Source organism: Camelina sativa, chromosome 14 (genome assembly GCF_030686135.1).
Source record: "Camelina sativa cultivar CO46 ecotype springtype chromosome 14, ASM3068613v1".
Lineage (NCBI taxonomy): Eukaryota > Viridiplantae > Streptophyta > Magnoliopsida > Brassicales > Brassicaceae > Camelina > Camelina sativa.
In genome coordinates, this window is record NC_141893.1 from 13405600 (window position 1) to 13424696 (window position 19097).

Sequence of the window (19097 nt, forward strand, 5' to 3'; positions counted from 1 at the left end):
TTTTACTTTTACTTAGTTTTTTTTCACCACTAAAATTTGTTTGTGACAGTTTGTTTGTTAAAGTACTTTGTTCGTGATAGTACTATTATATCTACTTAATTTGTTTAAAGTTTTTTTTGGTTAAAAAGGTCAAGTTATATATTTTTTTTGATAAAATAATATTTAGAAGTATTTTCTAATTTTCCTTGATCTTACTTCGTTTGCTTTGCTGTGTTTTTTAAATAAAAAAAAAATATTTCTTCAGCTTGAGAAATTGCAAAATGACTTTTTTTTAAAACAAGATACAAGTTAATAATCACAGTATAATAAAAGAGTTGTTATTATAAAATAATAATCACAGAACAAAAGCGTCTTCCGTTTCCATATATGATATATCAGGCATGGTGGAAAAATTCCAAGAGTAGGTCTGTATCATCAAAAAAAAAATAAGAAACAAGAAAAATTGGTTACCAAGCCAAAACTGAAAAGCATATCTTTGTTCTGTAAGCTTTTTTTCTTAATTTAGTTTTGAGAGTTTCTGTGTGGTGTGGGTGATCTTCAACTATGATGTCTCGGCTTTTCTTCGGACTCTCCAAACTCTCACCAGTGAACGATGCCCTCGTAAGCTCTCCCTCTCTTGCTTTTTGTTCTGTTATGGTTGGATTTTAGTTCAATATGAGTTCTGTCTCTAAATAGGTGACACATTAAAGGAAACAGCTTTGACATACTTAGTTAATGAGTTCTGTCTCTAAATAGGTGACATTAAATGATTAAAGGAAACAGCTTTGACATGCTTTAGTTAGGGCAAAAGGGCTTGATTAAATTGATACTTGAAATTGGTTTAGGAATTTTGGATCTGATATCTTTTTGTGCTACTCTCACTTTGTTGAGTTTGTTCAGAGACACAAGAGTGGGAGGAGCTTTCGTTTGTTTTCATCCTCTTCAAGCACTCCGTACATGATGCTCGGCACTACGCTTAAGAAAGATTTGCCCGACGGTAGCGAAATCAGAGATGTACACTTTTTTGATCCGGCCAAGGAAGAGCTTCTTACAGTTCCGGACAAAACCTTTCCCGAAGAGCTCGTTAAATCAAGACAGATTGGGAGTTCTCATGGTTGGGGACTTTTCTCTCACGACCACGACCGTTCGTTATGTATGAGCGACCTTTACCAACCCTTGGCTTCCAAATCCAGCCCCAAGATGATTCCTCTGCCTTCATTTCTTGCTTTGCCCACTAACCAGACCGACATTGTCTGGAACGTGGCGATGTCGTCTTCTTCTCCTTCTGATGAGGGCTGTGTGGTTGGTACCAAGTTCTTGGGTAGACAACTCAGTCTTTTCAGACCACATTGTGACTGGCGGCGTTGGACTAACATCGAGGTTAACCCTGTTGAAAGCTTTGTGAACTTGGAGACCTCAAATCTCATGTTTTCCAAGAGGGACCAAAGATTCTACTTGCCTGCTCATGGAGGCAACGAGCTGTACTCTTGGGATCTTCACTTGGAGAAGAACAAAAGCCCTCAGATGCATCAGTTGCTGATCCGGGACCTTCCACAGTTGGCCGAGTCTGACTGGGGACTGTTGGATGTGTGTTGCAGGACACAACATCTGGTGGAGTCAGCCTCAAGTGGCGATCGTTTTCTTATCAAATGGTACATTATGTACCTACACACTCTAATACTAAAAGTAAAGGATGACTAGTTCAATAGCTGGCTGGCTGATGTTGTTTGTGTGTTGTGCAGGTACGCACAGGGTTACTTCTCGTCGGCTCATGGCAAGATTGAGTACTCGACCATGCGGTTCATGGTGTTTAGAGAGGTGGAGACGACACAAGGAAGATACATGTGTTACACAGAAGACATTGGAGAAATTTGCATCTTCCTTTCAGAGAGCGAGACTTTCTGCGTCGACGCCAGCTCTTGCCCCGGTCTCCAGCCTAACTCCATCTATTATATAGGTAAGGGATTTGGTACTTACAACATCGCTGACAACACATCCCATCGTTTTGAAGCTCCTAAGGGTGTACCTACTTCTCTCAAACCTTACTGGCTTCCTCCATCTCTGTAGTTCTCTGCTTAGTTCTCTCAAAAAACTTGTATCGTAAGATTTTTGACTGATTCATGATTCCGTTTTGAATTCTATGGTTTTAAACGATGTATTCCACTGAGAGTCATAAGCCATCTACATCAGAGTATTATCACAATTTCGAGATTTTAACAAGATAAATGTAACACAAGGCAGAAATATAAGAAGCGGTCTTTGTGATTGCTAATGTTTCAGTCACACCACTGATATCACAATTTTAATTATCTACACATGATCGTGTACATGACTAGAAGCAGTTCTTTCAATAACATCAAGAATAAACATCTACAACAGAAATAACAACACTTGCAACTCCAACAAGACATATATATGCAATAGAATGCAGAACTGGTGAATCTTGCAACTTTTATTTTTGCCATTACAATCAGTCAATCACACCCATTGATAACAACTTTCTCTAATCGTCATAACACTAATGTTCAATCTACATCAAAATGTCTGTAAGACTAAGAATAACAAGTAAGAAGAAACAAATGCAGTATGCTAGTCTTGGAGAATTTAAGTTTAAATGGGGAGTCTAAGCAAATGAGACAGCCATCATCAATGGGATTAACAGATTGCAGCAACACCATTTCACCCACCATTGGCTTCTAACATGGATAAACAGACATGATCTGCCTTTGGATCTTGGCACTGATAATTCACAATCAGGATTTGCCACTGAAAGGATGAGAGGCGCAGTGGCAGGTTTCCTTAATCAAAACAGTGATGGAAATTTGTGGGAACGTTGACATAGACAGTCTTTTTGATCAATACATGGCGAAGAATGTTGATTCAAAAAGAGTTTACACTGTGTGGAGTCAGTCACAGAAGATACATATTGAAGTTTCAGAGCTTTGCAATTTGGTGGGAATTTAGAAAAGCTTTCTTTTCTCTGTGGCACCGATGGCGATGCAAGGACAGCCACAATTGTGTCTTTGGAAAAGTTACACGTTGTTGCAGGTTTAGAAGAGTTTATGCACATAAGTTGCAGGTTGTTGCATCAAGATCTTCTTATCCGGTGAAGCTGCTGGCAGAGGCGACACCATTTCACAATCTACAACTTCTGATATCTTAAATTTTGGACGGTACGTCTATTTCACAAATAAAGAACTAAACACATATACACAAATGCAGTCTTCAATCCAGACAAAATGTATCTTTCAATCAGAGGGTTTGGTGTTTGAGTCAAAGGAGATGAAGAAAAACCAATTCATCAAGTCTGCAATATATGAAGCAGATTAATAAGTCTCTTTTTAGGTGGCGGGTAAAAGTTCTGCAGTCTATTGCATTTGTCCTGTTAAAAGTTGCAAGTGTGTTGATATTCTGATGTTGATGTTATCAGTGGTGTGATTGAAATACGGCGATCAAAAGACGATCAGACATGTGTTGCATTTATCTTAATCAAATCGAAGAACCAAAGAGGCAAAAAAAAAAAAAAAAAAAAAAAAAAAAACTCAAATTGTCATCTGCCATATAAGACTAGACAATTCTAGTTATGATTTGTGATTGAGACTCGGAATTTTCTGCACAAGGAGACATGACTGAACAGGAGCTGTGTGAATCATTAAGTATTCCCTCATCCGTAGTCCATAACTATCAGGGTTGGGGAATCTGGTACTCGGGTCGGGTACGGTTCTTTTTGGGTAGAGGGTTATTCAGTGGACAAGGTCATATGAATATCAATCAAGCTCAAGTGAATCCCTCAGGCTCATGGTTTCTAACTTTCTAAGGTTAGTTAATTGTATTCAACATTCAACAATAAGCATGAATCCGAAATGAGCTTGACGAGTCTCTCTTCAACGGCAAAGCTTCTGGTCCTCTCCAAGTCTTTCCCTTCAGCAAACTAGCAAAGCCTTTGTTTCTTCCCCAGTCTTTCCCTTTCTCATTGATACAAACCACGTTATCAAAATACTTGAATCCTCGTGACGTGGCATTGTACAATCATATCACTATGACTCTTTTGATCGAGTTATTCACTTTCCTACCAAGTTTCCATATTCGAAGATTCAAAGGCGTAGGAAAGTACCTTGGGATACAAGACAAATAACCAATCTTCAAATCACTCACACAAGAAAGAACTTATAGAGTAGACGAAAGATTGATTATACACTAACTGGACTCCAGGGATATAGACGTCAGTAAGAGAAGCAGCACAACACTTTTGGAGCTTCTTTTGTGATCTAAACACTTCAATTCCTTCCGCATAACTGCTTCCAAACGCCGCGGTGGCTATAATATCAGCCGTCAATCTCTTATACTCTCTGTTCATCATCATCACTTGCTCGGATTCGCCAACGTTCCTCTGTTTTTTCCACTCCTCCCGAACATCCTAAAAGTGCAGTCCACCATCAGTTGGTTCATGATCTGATCGATAAAATGAAGAAATTACAAAAGTTTAGCAAAAAAAGTGCTATCGTTTTATGTCTTCTAATCGACATGAGAAGGACCAATTTAAAGAAAAGAACCAAAAAAAACCTTGATTTTTGTCCATAGAGAATGCAGGGTTTAAGATTCGTCTATGACGAACCCAAACAAGATCATTTACGAAGATGAGTCCATTACCAGCAAGTTTACGGATCTCAGGTTTTGTCTTTAATTTAGCAAAGAAACCAAACTTGTTCGATAAGATCTGTTTTGCTAGCTCATGATCTGAGATGCATAACCTTGGGTGTGTTCCTTACCAGTAGAGAACCGTCTCCCCTAATAAGATACCATTTGGTAACTTGTGAGTTACTCACCTTTGTCTAGTATAGTGATTAACAAAAACTAAAGAAAGCACGATGTGAGAGAGAGAGAGAGAATGTCACCGTATGGACAATATCCATTGATCAAGATGAGGTAAAACGCGAGGGACAATATCGTTGGAGTTTGAATCAAGAACCGAAAGCTTAGCTTCTTTCTTCATTTTCCTAACCTAGAGGAGGTTCCCATGCAAAATCCTGTATTTTGGACCTGAGATTTCTTGCTTCTTGAATCTTCTTGATAGCATCAATGGCCGCCAAAAAAGGATCAAACAATTCCATCTATCTTCGGAACTACAAGGAGTACAAGAGCTAGTGCTAAGAGATTCATCGTGCTCAGGAGCGCCATTGAAAGAACAATCAATTTTGTTTTTTTTTTTTTGGTTTTGAGTGTTTAAGCTTGCTTTGTGGTTTTGAAGTGAAGGTTTCAGTTTTATTATGCGTCGTTGGAGTGTGAGTCCCCGTGACTTGTGTTCTGATAAGCACAAATACTTCTATTTATTCCCGTTTTGAAGAAATAATGAATAAAATTGTAACCGATCAAAGAAAGAAACAATGAAAAGGAATATTGTATATATGTAATATGTTAGCTTTAGCATCTAAAAAGTAAACATTTTTAAGCATTTCTTAAATTTATGAATGATCATTTTTGAGTTATACAGATTAACAAACTAAAGTAGTTCTAGATTTCATTTGAGAATTAAGAGATGATATTATGGGTAATACGTAGGAGTTAGCGTCACACTTGTTTTAAAAAAAAAACATTAATGGAATTTGTTTTACATGTGAAGTAAAGTTATAGAATGTCACTTACGCGCATCGGATTCTAAAAACGCCAATCGTTAGTGGATGTTAGGAGTTATAGAGTTCCTTTGGCTGTGCTTAATGGCCATGGATGTGCCGTGAAGAAGGTAAAAAAGGATTTAGTTTCAAAATTCAATGAATACAAGAAACTTATTAATGAAATACTGTACGTACAGTATTCAATTAAGATAGGCTGTCTAATGATCGAACCTCACGCGCATGCTTTTAAAATTAATGATCGAATAGATTTTGACGGATGGCAATCATTTGAAGTACAAATTTAGTTGAGAGTTACATGCATGCTAATTAAGCATTCGGTAATTGCAGACAAAAACCTATTTAAGCTCTGGGAAATCCATAAAAGGGTAGACATGCTTATCTGCAACACTTGTGGAAAATTTCCTTGTTTGTTTTGTGGATGAGAAATCATTTATTCCTCCGTGACATTTCTTTTGATCATCATTCTCTATAAAAACCAACCTACATTGTAATAACCGTACCCTTGCACCAACGTATGAACTGGTACGTGCACGGTCCCTAACACAAAATCTCGGCAAATAGAAGAATAGTAAATGGGGGGGGGGGGGGGGGGGGGGGGGACCTTAATGAAAGTGAGATATTTAAATTTAATTAACAAAAACGTCTTTTAGTTGGAAATCTTATTATATAAACTTTAGTTTTCAAAGTTAGTAATTCATTCATATAATCGCGACGTGTCAATTATATCGATAATATTTTGATATGTGTGAAAATAAATTTTATTTAATAATTATAAGAAAATTAAAAAATTATAAAGATAAAAGGATTACAATTAATATATTTGAGAGTATATAAAACCAAAATTAAATATATTATATCATTAATTCTAATATGAAAGTTATCTAATAAATTACTAATTTTAACAGGAAAATATGTGCAATTAATAAGGAAAATATATGCAATTTAATTACAATTATTATTTATTATAATCATATAGTAAAAAAATAATATTTTTGAGAGTATATAAAACTAAAAGTAATATATTATATCACTGATTCTAATAGAAAAGTTATCTATTAAATTACTAATTTCAATAGGAAAATATGTGCAATTAATAAGGAAAATATATGCAGTTTAATTACAATTATTATTTATTATAATCATATAGTAAAAAGAAATTTATACAGAAAAGTGATTAAAGTATAAAAAGGTTTAATGTGTTAAATTTAGTGATTAACATAATATAGAAATAAAAAATTAATGTAATTTTCTTAAGTTTTCCAATCGTTGAATGATTTGATAGCTTATTTAATATTATGTTATTATATAAACATTGGTTTTCAAAGTTAGTAACTAATGTGATCGCGATACGTGTCATATGTTATACAAAAACTTTATTTTAACATATTTGTAAATTATATGAAATTAGAAATTTAAACAATTTAATAAATATAAAACGATAGTTCATATAAAAAAGATAGTTCATATATGTATATAAAAAATAATACTAATTCTAGTTTTAAATTACTAATTCTATAAGAAAATTATACAATTAGTTACTATAATAACATAATTAAATAAATTATACTGTCAATTATTAATTCTAAAAGAAAAAGGATTGTATATATTCACCTTTACATAAACAAATATTTTTTTCATGATAACGTGTTTGAATTTTAATTAATTTATGATAATGTTAGTATATTTTTATTTAAATTAGTTGGACAAGTTGTAAAACTATTACGTATGAGATTGCAAAATATGAAACAAATCTATTTAAGATATTGTTACTTTTTAAAAAATGAGATAAAATTAGTTTTTTTCAGTTTTTTTCGAAAATTATGTTTTATTAATTTTTAGTTTTTTTAAAAATATTAAGTAAGATATAAATTTGATATAATTCACAATTTTCTTGATATGAAAATTATAAATGTTACTCATTGGGATTGAGTGCATAAAATTAAATCTAATTTATTATCATGTAAAATACAAAAAAATTGTATTGTAAAATGGAGTGTGTGAACTCTAAATCCGGTTAAAAAATCAAATAAAATAAAATTAATATTTTTAATGCAACTTAAAATTTCACATATTCTAGTGAAAAATAAGAGTGGAAATTTGCAATCATCTCAAATCTTTTATACATATATACTTTATTTTTTTTAGCTTTTTCTGTTCATACGTTAATTTTCCATAAGCATAACACAAGTTACATGTATCCCCTATATATTAAAAGAGAAACATTATGGAGAAAAAGCTGATGTGTCGTCCTCAAAGAGTTTCATATCCAATTTATTGTTCACCCTTAGTATTCCATAAAATTACATAAAACTGCCACTGTATTTTTTTTTGTCAACTGCCACTGCTATTCAATTTATTAATATACACAATATTTTGCTCCTATAAATTCTAAAATTGGTAAATATTATTCAAAAATTGATAAATATTATCTCCTACATATTTTTAAAACTAAATTAATTTCACTATGTATTGTAATAAAATAATATAATTATATTATGAGATGTAAAAATATGAGATGTAAAAATATATATATTTAAAATCATATCTTTAGAAATATAAATAATGTTACATTTCTAATAATTTTATAAAGCTCTAATGGTGAAAAAATCAAAGATCATTTGAAACTGGCTCAATGTTTATTCTTTTGCTAAAAACAATAACTATATTTGCCAAAAAAAACATAAGATCACCAATTAAAATAACATGAATATATACTTTAATTTGGATAACTATGTAGTTAAACATTATATATAAATATGTAATTATAGTGTTTTTACAGAAATCTTCAAATTTAAAAAATCCAGTCCAATAAAAATGAAAAATAAGTAATAATATTATACCAATAGCTAAGATATATATGTATCTAATGATCAATTAAAAATTATAAAATCCAGTGATATAATACTATAACGAAGACCAATTATATAAGAGATCTAATGACCAATCATAGTCTTCCCCCTCAGGAAACAATTTTGTAATTTTATTTCTCCATCGATTTACGAATACATATATTACTTAAAAAAACTAATAATATCCAAATTAATAGAATTCTCCTTAATAAAATACCTTATGATATCTCATATATAAAATACTCACGCTTTATATCTCATTTTATTATTTTCTCTTCTCTTACTATATTATTTACATTAAATTGTCATTAGTATAACTAAAAATGTTTCATTCAATAATTGAAGGAAATCTATACTATTAATTTGGGAATACACTTAAGGGTTAAAAAAAATCATATCAAATATCCATGTTGCCAAACTGACCCAATTTACATATTAAGAAGAAAAAAAAAGATTAAACAACAGATTTATTATATTTTAGAAAATCGTTCAAATTAGTTCCATAGTAATTAGGTTATGAGAATTTTGTTTGGGTATATTCATATATGACAAAATACGGGACGAGAATTTTGGGAACATGAATTCAAGCAGAACATATGCGGATATACTATTTACTCATATGAATTACGAGGAATGAGATTTTTTCAGATCAAACAAAATTTAAACATTGCAATCAGATATATTAGACGGGTTTGATCGTTTGACAATTATATTTTTTTTAAAAATTATGCAAAAATAACTCCGCAAGTATGTGCGGGTCTGAAACTAGTTTTAGCTTATATGATCCAAAAATTACTAAAATCGGCTAGGAATAGATATAATCTTACATTCTTACTAATGTACAAGGGAAATAGTTAGATACAAAAAACAATGAATAATTTCAAAATTCAATAAATACATGAGTTATTTTAAAACTATACGTCAGCGTACAAAAGTTATATTATGCACTACAGCACTAATTCATTTACTTTCTATTGAAAGGTGTAGTACGTTTAACAATAAGAGTACACATCTAAAAGACTAAAACAATTAAAGAAAAAGACCCTTAAAGAAATTGATGCCCAAGTAAAAAACTTATTTTCTCTTCAATATTTTCATTGAAATGCACAACTGAACTGACGATATCTTTAAAATAAAAATGATGGTGAAAAAAAAAATGCTACGTATTTTTACTATCAAGTAATCCTCAAAAACGATGCCGTTTTCTCAGTCTTCAGTTATGATCTCCGATATGCTTTCTAAGTGCGGTCTCCACACGCCGACGCGTCCCTTCCTCCGATCTTTTTGCGTCGCCACTTTCTCCGATAATATCTCCGTCAAGTACCGATCAGAGATCAACAAATCCTTCTCGGAACTTTTATCTTTATTCTCGTCATTACATTTCTCACTACCGCGGTGATGCTGTGACGACCGCTTCTTGACGGCGTTGTTTGCGTTACTTTTATTATCCCGGCGGATCTTTCCTCCGGCGCATTTATCAGATTTAGCTGCAGGCATGAGGAAATAAATCTTGCCACGTTGGAGCTCAGCTTCCGGAGGGACGACGACGATCTTTGTGGCTGAGATGACGTCACGCTCGTCGTTGTCGGACGGTGGAGGAGATGGTTTCTTGAGTACGTGCTTCGGGTGAGCTTTCATGACTTCGCTGGCCGTGATCGTCCCACTGATCTCCTCAACGTGTCCGTTTGAGTGAACGATCCTGATCACGTCAAGAGCTCCGCACGGTAGAATGCAAGCGATGCAACACCTTATTGTCTCCTTCATTATCTATGTTGTGTGTTTTTTTTTAGTGAAGAAGAATAAATAACTTAAAGATTTTGGTTCTTGTTTATAAAAGTTATATGAGAAGATTGAGATGAAACTGAGAGAGAGAGACGTAAGGTAGTGATCTTGAAGAGAGAAGCTTCAAGAAGAACACTAAATTTAAATTGTAATATCTTTTTTTTTTTTGAGAAATTTAGACCATGTGTGTTTATTATTTATTTATAGTCTTTTGGTGCGTTTTTATATTTAGATTTTGATGTCGTCTTGTAAACTTTTACTATAGTATAATGTATATTTTGTGTGAGTGCGTATTATAAATAGTATTATGGTTTCTGTTAGTTGCTCTTTTCCTGCTCTTTTTCAGCGGCTGAGTTTTGGGAATATATGTTGGATTTTTATTTGATTTTGGTATTGCTCGATTTTGAAATATTCATTGAGCTATCAGTTTACCTAAAGCTTATATGTGGAAGATTTTAAAAAATTTCATAATATCTGCCTTGTTCATTTTTTATATGAATACATACATTGCACCACTAACAGTATAGGGAACTTCAAATTGTGATCCGTATAAAATAATCATTATGAGATAACTAAGTGGGGTTGTCCTTTTGATTGTGAGAGGAGCCTTACGACATATATGTCTTTAAAGTCTAAAACTACACCAAAAATAAAATGTAAAAGCTTGGTATATATTCCTTGGAAAAAAACATTCCTTGAACACAAACCATACGAAAATGTAAGAATCGTTTGAATAATACCTTAATATAAACAAACAAATGGAGTAAGGGGAAAAAAAAAAGCCAAATAACATATATATAAATGCATACAAATATAAATCTAACTTTTATAAAATAAATAAAAATTTGGTAGGGGAGAGGGAACAAAAGAGGGGTTGAGATAGATGGAATGAATAATTGCACCCAACGATGTGTAATGTAAATGTACTTTACCTTTTGGATCCATCGTCTATTAGCATTTGAGGGGACCCCTCTTCTTCGCTATAAAGCTTTCAATTATTTTTCTTCTTCTTCTCTTCTTCTTTATTTCTTTCATTATCTTATAATTAATTTCAGTTTTTAATTAATGTATAATGCACAATGTTGTTCATCTAGCTAGGCTGGGTGCTTATGGGTAGACACATGTTGTAGCATCATTGGGTCTTCTATTATATCATCACCACACATTACACATCATTTTCCCACAATTCACCAAGTTAAGCCTAGATTAAAAACATTAGCAAGACTGAAAATATTTTTGATAATATACAAAATTTTTTAGTAATTTAAAAGAAACTTATTAATGAAAAAACCTTGTTACAAATATTATATTGTAATTTTTGTAATAATCAATCGAGAACCAATATATTCAATCAACATTTTCATAAACTAGAAAGAAAAAACTAATTAACTAGTACGGTTCCAAACCCACATAACAACTATTAGAACCAACTTATCATCCTAGCAATTTTGTGTGTGTTTTTCCTATTGTCTTTTTCGGTGTTAACTTTTTGTTATTCGTTTTGTTGTCGTTAAGTGTCATCAAAAGTCAATCCAATAAGAAAAGATCGAGCTTTGGATGACATTTAGTTTGGATCCTTTTCACTGAATCATGATATACACGCATCTTGTTGGGATTTCAGATCCTACTGTCTTTAGTCTTTTCTCGTATTCATTACTTTTCTAAAATATATCACAAAAAAAAAAAAAATCAATATAGTTACTTGTCGTCGGATCGTCTTTCTTCTCTCATTAATTTACAAGACTACAAACCTTAACAAAATAATGGATTATTTTCAGAAAACTTAAAATGAGAGAATATAGACACGTACTACACTATGCATATTGTGTATAATTGTATATGATCTATATAATTAATAAAGTAGAAAGAAAAGAGGATAATAATAAGAGAAGTGTGTTTTCAATATATCCGCATCCGGAACAAGATCATGTGGGTTTGCTTTCCTTTTGAAAGTGATTGACTTCATGGACCCCTCTCTCTCACTCTCTTCTTTCTTTCTTTTACATTTTGGTGTTTGGTGAACACTTCTTTTCACTTCCTTTTGAGCTGATAGAATGTTTACAGATGGATCTTACAAAAATTTAGATAACTTGATGGATAAGGACATATGTTACTTACTTAAAACTTGTTCGCCATCTTGTAATACGGTCGCGTTATTCAGAAAGAAAAATACTTTTGATACAAAAGTCTGATGACCTTAAAGACAATATATAATACAAAGGTCAGAACTCTTCATTCTACACATGTATCATTAGATAAAATCCAATCAATGTTGAACCATGTGCAAGTGTGCAACCCCTCTCAACTGATTCTTGCATCCATTGTACCTTTTTTTTCTTCACCTTCCATAGTGAAGCGACATTCTCGGCATTTGATCTAGCTAGATAAAATCAGCTGTTCTTGATAGAATCGGACTCGATAAAATTCTTTCATTCAATTCACCCCATTGAGAAGGTTTTGATTAATTAACGAGATAATCTCTACTCTTGAACCAAATCCTAAACGAAAATACATATAGAAACAAGTAACGTTGATGATGAGGATTGAACCCAAACGGACCAATGGTATGCATAATGCATTATATACAAAATGTTATCTTCTAGTCAGCTAAGATGTTCATGACTCTCAGGAGACACTCAAAATCAGTTCAAATTACACAGGAGCTCAAAGAAACATGTTAAACTTGTTGCCTTAAGAGATAGTAGATACAAGTTGAATCCTAATGCAGATGCAAAGTTACATATTCAAAACCCAAAGCATACGTCATCACCATGTAAGGAAGACAGTTACAGACAGTAATAACCCCAATTGTCTTACTCACACATTGTAAAGACAACAACACACGGTAATAAAGCAGCAATGACTTAGAAGTTTCACAATATCTATAAACCATGTGCTATGCTTGTTGAACTTAAGTAGAAGAGACTCAAGATTTGTATAGTAACTACACATTTCTTCACTTGCAATAACACATTGGTTTTGTAACAACATGCTAACAATTACATTGCTCTGATCAATATCACCATATCGTAAGCAAAAGAAGTGATTAGATCAGCTCATACTGTAACAACAAGCTAATGTATACACTACAGAGAAGCTTGTTCATATGCGAAGTTCCAATACATTGCATTTTTAAGCAAGATCCCAACTTTATTCCGACTACATCCGTTGAACAAAACCAAACCAATTCCACAACAAATAAAGAGGAATTTTTTTTTTTTTTTGCAATCACAGACTTACTTATGATCATCAACTAGCTCTAGGATCCATCCCTTGCTGCCAAACATAAACAAGCTCATCCCAACCTGTGCTCGCCATCAAACCTTCAACAAGAACACTCATATCGATCCCAACAGCAAACTCTGTATGATGATCATACCTACCAACCAAAGCATCTTCCACCATGTAATCCCAAAGACAAACAGTCATATCATATGAGCAAGACGCTATCAGATTCCTCCTGTGGGGCGAGAATTTCACCTTCTTCACGGCATATCCATGGCCACTAAGCACAGCCAAAGGAACTCTATAACTCCTAACATCCCAAACCTTAATCGTCTTATCCACTGAAGACGTAGCTAAAATACAATCATCATACTTGTTCCAATCACAGGACAACAACTCAAAATCATGAGCAGGGATGATCATAGTTGAACCAGGCTCTCTAACATCCCAAATCCTTAAAGTACAATCTCCTGAAGCAGAAGCAAACACATCACCATGTTTAGGGTTCCAAGTCGCTTGGTAAACGCAGTACGCATGTTCCTTGAATGTTCTAATACTCGCGGGACGATCCATAGCCCAAAGCTTCACCGTATCGTCCCACGACGAAGTGAGAAACGAGTCACGCCGCGTCGGATTGTAATCCACGGAGTGAACCTCACGCGCGTGCTCTTGGAATGATCGGATCGGATTAGACGGAGGAGGAAGAGCCGTGTCGTAAATCTTCACTGAGCCGTCACCAATCGCGGCGACGAGTACAGAGTCATGAGATTCCGACCAGCACACGTCGTATACGGCGTCTGCTGTATCGTAAGCGACGGATTCGGTTACTCCGGGAGCTCCAGGAGCGAGCTCGAGCACATGGATACGTCCGTTTCCGAGGATCCCGAAGTTCTGAGCTGTAGCGACGGCGAGGCGTGACTCGTAGAATGGACTGAATTTCACAGAGTAGCCGTTGAACGGAGCTTTGAACATCGGCATAGCTTCTTCTTCTTCTCCGGCGAGTTTGAGTCTCTCTCTTCTCGATGATTCAATTCAACGATCTGATCGGATAACGCCGATACGGCTCATCGCAGAATTAATGTTCACTCACACTCTGAATAAAATATTAATGTTCACTCACACTCTGAATAGGGCCTTTTGGGCCGGATCCTAGCCCATTTGTTTAGGCTGTGTCGAAACGGTGTCGGTTTTGGGATATCGAGTTAGGGTTTTTTGGGGGTTTGGTTCTTCTTACAGAGAGAAGCTTCATCGTCGTCTCTTTCTCTTTCAATTTCATCGTTTCTGAGACACAGCGAGAGAGAGAGAGAAATCTAATTTCGTGAAGAGGAATTTTTGATTTTCGAGTAAGTTATCAATGGAAGAGATCACGGAAGGAGTGAACAACATGAACTTGGCCGTTGATACCCAGAAGAAGAATCGGATTCAGGTTTCCAACACTAAGAAACCTTTGTTCTTCTACGTCAATCTCGCCAAGGTAAACCGATAAAACTTTTGAAATCGACTGTTGATTGATTCGTATTTAGGTTGAAATCTGTAGATTCGAGCTGTGTTTGTTAATGTTGTCTCTGTTTGAATGGGTTTATTTTGCTGGTGCTCTGTGTTGTTAGGGTTTATGAAATTTGTTTTGCTTCTGGAGATTGACTAAAACATGTGTATGGTATTGACTTTGTTTTGGTGTTTTTGTATTTGAACAGAGGTACATGCAGCAGTACACTGATGTTGAATTGTCTGCACTAGGAATGGGTAATGTTCTCTTTATGAGCTTACTGTATTTAATGTATGGTTTTTAAGCTAATCTCTCTAATTAATTGAGATATATGTAAACTGAGTAGTGTTGAGTTCATTCAATTCAAAGCTTTTCCTGAAAAGCTATTTCCTTATATTGTCATTGAGAGATGAGATAGAATCTTTTATCTTGTTCTCAGCTTTCTTTATTGGAAGAGGTTTGTGTTTGGTTTCACTCATAAAACATTGATTTGTGTGCATTGTGCAGCCATTGCTACTGTGGTTACGGTTGCTGAGATATTGAAGAACAATGGCTTTGCTGTTGAAAAGAGTAAGATCTTCTTAAAATCTTGAATGAGCTTAATGTTAACATAAGAGGTTTGAAAGATTCAGTGACTAAGTTTTGCTAATTTGGAAATTGCTTCTTCTTACAGAGATCATGACCTCCACTGTGGATATCAAGGATGATTCAAGGGGTCGTCCTGTGCAGAAAGCTAAGGTAATATCATTTCAACTTCACAAATTATTCGAGAAATTACTTAGGCTGTGTGGGATTTAAAGCTTCATTCTGTGGGTTTTTTTTTGTTTGTTCTGTGGAATTGAGATTGGCTATATTGTTAGCTAAATCTGTGGCTTTATATGACTTTGTAGATCGAGATCACACTTGGAAAGTCTGAGAACTTTGATGAACTAATGGCTGAAGCAGAGAAGGAGGCTGCAGAAGCTCAAGAGCAGAACTAAATTGTTTTTTTTAAAGCTTTTTTTGGTTCAACGATCTTATAATCTTCGTTTTCCCATCTCTCTGCTTAATTAAGAAGACACTTTTATTTGTTTTTTATTTCGTTAATTTTTGGTTCACTTCTTAAAATGTTATCTTGGATTTTGTTCTCTGTACCTGTGAACATTTATTTTAATTTGAGTATCGTAGGAAGTAAAAAAAAAAGATGGCTTCGTTCGGTAACATATTCGAAACCTTGATCAAAAGGGCCAAGTCCATGGAAAATGTTAGTGATACATTTCCAAACAATGGATACGGCTTTATACACGACAAGTTAGAAATCTATTGGGATGACAGAACAAATGCAAACCACACGATCAAAAATATCTGGATCTTTATGTGACATCACTGGTTGTGTGGCTATGATTTGTTATTTTACTTGCTAAAGTAATCAGTCTGGTTCAAATTCTAAGCACCAATAGAACTATAACAATATATTCAAGTTTCAATAAGACTTGACCAAATAAAAGTTATCAACTTTGTTGTGATGGTCACTCAAACTTGCTCAACATATTTGGATCCTTATGTGATACTAGGTTAACACCCACGCTACGCCGCGGGAAAATTTTCTTAAATTGTAGTTTGAATTTCAATTCATACCAAAAAACATATACTTAAGAAACTAATCTATATAGTTTAAAGTCATGTTCCATCACACATGCTTTACATTTTAAAAAGCAAGAGGATTAGCAATCAAACTCTTCTCTTTTTCATGCCTTCATTGCGATCATGGGATGGAAGTCCAAGCCAAAACAATCTTACAAAAAAGTACAGAATCATTAAATCAGTTCTCATAGTGATATGTTAAGGTAAACCTAAATATTCGATAAAATACTTATCCTAATTATTTATTTAATTTCTTGTTTTGTTCAACTATTAATTTAATTTCATAATTTGTATATACTGTAAGTCATATTATTAAATGTTTACTTGTGTAAAGACATAATAGCTTAATAATATTAATTTTATCTCAAATATAACTCACTAACTTCTTTTTTAATAAATATATGTCACTCTTTAAGAAAACATCTACTATAGTATTTTTGAAGTTCATTTTGATAAAAAAATACTCATAATTATTATATTTACAAAGTATGCCTATAACCATATCCAAACAACTTCACAATTAATTTTCTCTACTATCCATATAACCAAACACAGTAAAAAGATTTTAAATTTCCATATAATGATTCACAATTAATAATGTAGATATTTAGAAGATTTTGTCAAGATTCAAATTTAAGATTTTTATATCATTTTATTCAAAAATTAAAACTGCCAACACTTTAAAAATGATTTTTTCCAATAATATCTCTTAAAATTATTTCAAAGAATTTAAACTTCCAAAAAGTTTCAAACTATTATAAATATTTAAACTTAAAAATAGATATTATAAATTATACTTTATAATAATTTTAAAACTTAGACTTTATAACTCCATTTACTCAATGGTTATTGATTAATACGAGTTACCATAAAAGCTGCATTTTGAGATGTGTAATTGCCGGCACACCGTCCACCGTGATCCACATCTCTGGATTGTTAGGACCCGAGAGAGATGTCTCAATCACGACCTCATTCTCCCGCCGCAACTCCCCACCGCCAAACGCCGTGCGCGTGTAGAAAACACGTTTCCTCGTGAACGTATTCTAGCTTAGAGACCAATTCGATGGTGATTGACAGATTACTTTGTCAATAATTTCTCTCACAATATTTGAACCTGAATCTAATTCCATCTCAGATTACTTATCCACTACCCCTTACTTCGTCAATTGTGATCCCTAATAAGCAACATTGAAGCCACATCTAATACTTGAGACTACTTTGAGACCATTCAACCACTACAAGAAAACAATCAATTTGTGATGGATTCTTCCATCGCACATCCCTCGCAAATCGTGAATCGCAAGGGATTTGCGAGATACTACAATCTCTCGCAAATCGCGTCTCGCAAATATCAAACATCGCAAATGCCTCGCAAATTTTGCGAGGAAAATTTTTTCTCGCAAACGCCTCTCAATTTGCGAGGATCACATTCCTAGCACATCACTAGCAGTTTGCGAGAAACCTCTTGACTCACAAATCTGAAGCAATTTTCGAGAAACTGAATCCATCGCAAATATGTTGCAAGCTGGATTAAATTGTATTAAAATTAAATTTGAATTTGGATTAGAATTGAAATTGAATTGAAACTGAATTGAAAATTTAATTTGAATTGGCAATTGGGAATAGAATTAAAATTCCTATAAAATCCAAACTGAAATAGAATTTAAATTGTCTTAACAAAAAAATTTAAACTGAAATGAAATTTAAATTGTCTTAAAAAAATATTTACATTACAAAACACAAGGTTTTAAAAAGTTTGAGAGAGAGAGTTGGTAGTGTTGCCCTCTGCACCGGGGTTTCCTGTTTCATCGATGTTGGTAGTGTTGCCCTCTCCTCCGGCTTCTGGGTTGGTCCTTGTCGTGTTTCCAAACTTAGAAGCAAATTCCGGATCCTTTTCAGCAAGATACTCGAAGTATGCATCATAGCTATGCATCCTCTCTGAACTTTGTTGGATTTGAGTCGCCGGAGTTTGAATACAGTCCTCAGCGGCAGCTAGCTTCTGAGCCAATATTACCGGATCATTAGCCGGAGACATAGGCAGTGGACCGCTACTGGTAGAGGATGCTTCAAACTGCAAAGAACCAACGCCATAAATCCTGTTTTTCTTCTTTGGAGCAACCTACCAACAAAACAACAACACAACAATGAAACTTCAAAGAAAGACAAAGACAACACTCAAACAAAAACAAAGACATTCAAAAGTATATAAAACAGACAACTTACTAATGTGTAAATTTTGTTTTTGACATGAATGGGCACCCCACCAGAAGCAGTGCTCTCTCCATTATCCCCTGTGTAATGCTCAGATTCTAACTCTTGAATCTTGGACGACACCTCGTTGAACAGAGACTCAGACTTTCCATCCGTAAAAGACCCATCAGGCTTTCGATGAGTCTCTTCTAGGATGCGTACAAAATCAGGAGTTAACTCACCAGTTAGCTCACACTGAAACAGAAAAACAGACAGATGATTAGTGTATTGATTGTCCATAAGGTCAATGCTAGTTCAAAAAGAAGAAGG

The 19097-nt window shown here is 33.9% G+C and overlaps 4 protein-coding genes and 1 long non-coding RNA gene across 5 annotated transcripts; 2 read left to right on the forward strand and 3 right to left on the reverse strand.

Moving 5' to 3' along the window:
- Positions 1 to 307: 307 nt before the first annotated feature.
- LOC104741508 (uncharacterized) lies at positions 308 to 2182 on the forward strand. The gene is made up of 3 exons (XM_019235866.2): positions 308 to 600; positions 880 to 1631; positions 1722 to 2182. Exons 1-3 carry the CDS (start codon positions 544 to 546, stop codon positions 2044 to 2046), a joined length of 1134 nt encoding a protein of 377 aa, XP_019091411.1. The 5' UTR covers positions 308 to 543; the 3' UTR covers positions 2047 to 2182.
- Positions 2183 to 4052: 1870 nt separating this feature from the next.
- Positions 4053 to 5278, reverse strand: LOC109128804 (uncharacterized). The gene is made up of 4 exons (XR_002035113.2): positions 4875 to 5278; positions 4543 to 4767; positions 4182 to 4431; positions 4053 to 4093 (listed from the first exon to the last, which is right to left on the reverse strand). It is a non-coding gene; the product is annotated as an uncharacterized LOC109128804 (long non-coding RNA).
- A 4237-nt stretch (positions 5279 to 9515) lies between these two features.
- Positions 9516 to 10571, reverse strand: LOC104741509 (uncharacterized). The gene has a single exon (XM_010462391.3). It carries the CDS (start codon positions 10223 to 10225, stop codon positions 9668 to 9670), a length of 558 nt encoding a protein of 185 aa, XP_010460693.1. The 5' UTR covers positions 10226 to 10571; the 3' UTR covers positions 9516 to 9667.
- A 2604-nt stretch (positions 10572 to 13175) lies between these two features.
- LOC104741510 (peroxisomal targeting signal type 2 receptor) lies at positions 13176 to 14446 on the reverse strand. The gene has a single exon (XM_010462392.3). It carries the CDS (start codon positions 14444 to 14446, stop codon positions 13493 to 13495), a length of 954 nt encoding a protein of 317 aa, XP_010460694.1. The 3' UTR covers positions 13176 to 13492.
- Positions 14447 to 14586: 140 nt separating this feature from the next.
- Positions 14587 to 15992, forward strand: LOC104741511 (uncharacterized protein At2g34160). The gene is made up of 5 exons (XM_010462393.3): positions 14587 to 14942; positions 15163 to 15211; positions 15462 to 15524; positions 15628 to 15692; positions 15845 to 15992. Exons 1-5 carry the CDS (start codon positions 14823 to 14825, stop codon positions 15932 to 15934), a joined length of 387 nt encoding a protein of 128 aa, XP_010460695.1. The 5' UTR covers positions 14587 to 14822; the 3' UTR covers positions 15935 to 15992.
- The last annotated feature ends 3105 nt before the right edge of the window (positions 15993 to 19097 follow it).

Coding starts and splice junctions, on each gene's coding strand:
- LOC104741511 (XM_010462393.3), top strand. CDS start 14,823: ATGGAAGAGATCACGGAAGGAGTGAACAACATGAACTTGGCCGTTGAT. Junction 15,525..15,627: donor TGGCTTTGCTGTTGAAAAGA/GTAAGATCTTCT, acceptor TTCTTCTTACAG/AGATCATGACCTCCACTGTG. Junction 15,693..15,844: donor GTCCTGTGCAGAAAGCTAAG/GTAATATCATTT, acceptor ATGACTTTGTAG/ATCGAGATCACACTTGGAAA.
- LOC104741509 (XM_010462391.3), bottom strand. CDS start 10,225: ATGAAGGAGACAATAAGGTGTTGCATCGCTTGCATTCTACCGTGCGGA.
- LOC104741508 (XM_019235866.2), top strand. CDS start 544: ATGATGTCTCGGCTTTTCTTCGGACTCTCCAAACTCTCACCAGTGAAC. Junction 601..879: donor CACCAGTGAACGATGCCCTC/GTAAGCTCTCCC, acceptor GAGTTTGTTCAG/AGACACAAGAGTGGGAGGAG. Junction 1,632..1,721: donor GATCGTTTTCTTATCAAATG/GTACATTATGTA, acceptor TGTGTTGTGCAG/GTACGCACAGGGTTACTTCT.
- LOC104741510 (XM_010462392.3), bottom strand. CDS start 14,446: ATGCCGATGTTCAAAGCTCCGTTCAACGGCTACTCTGTGAAATTCAGT.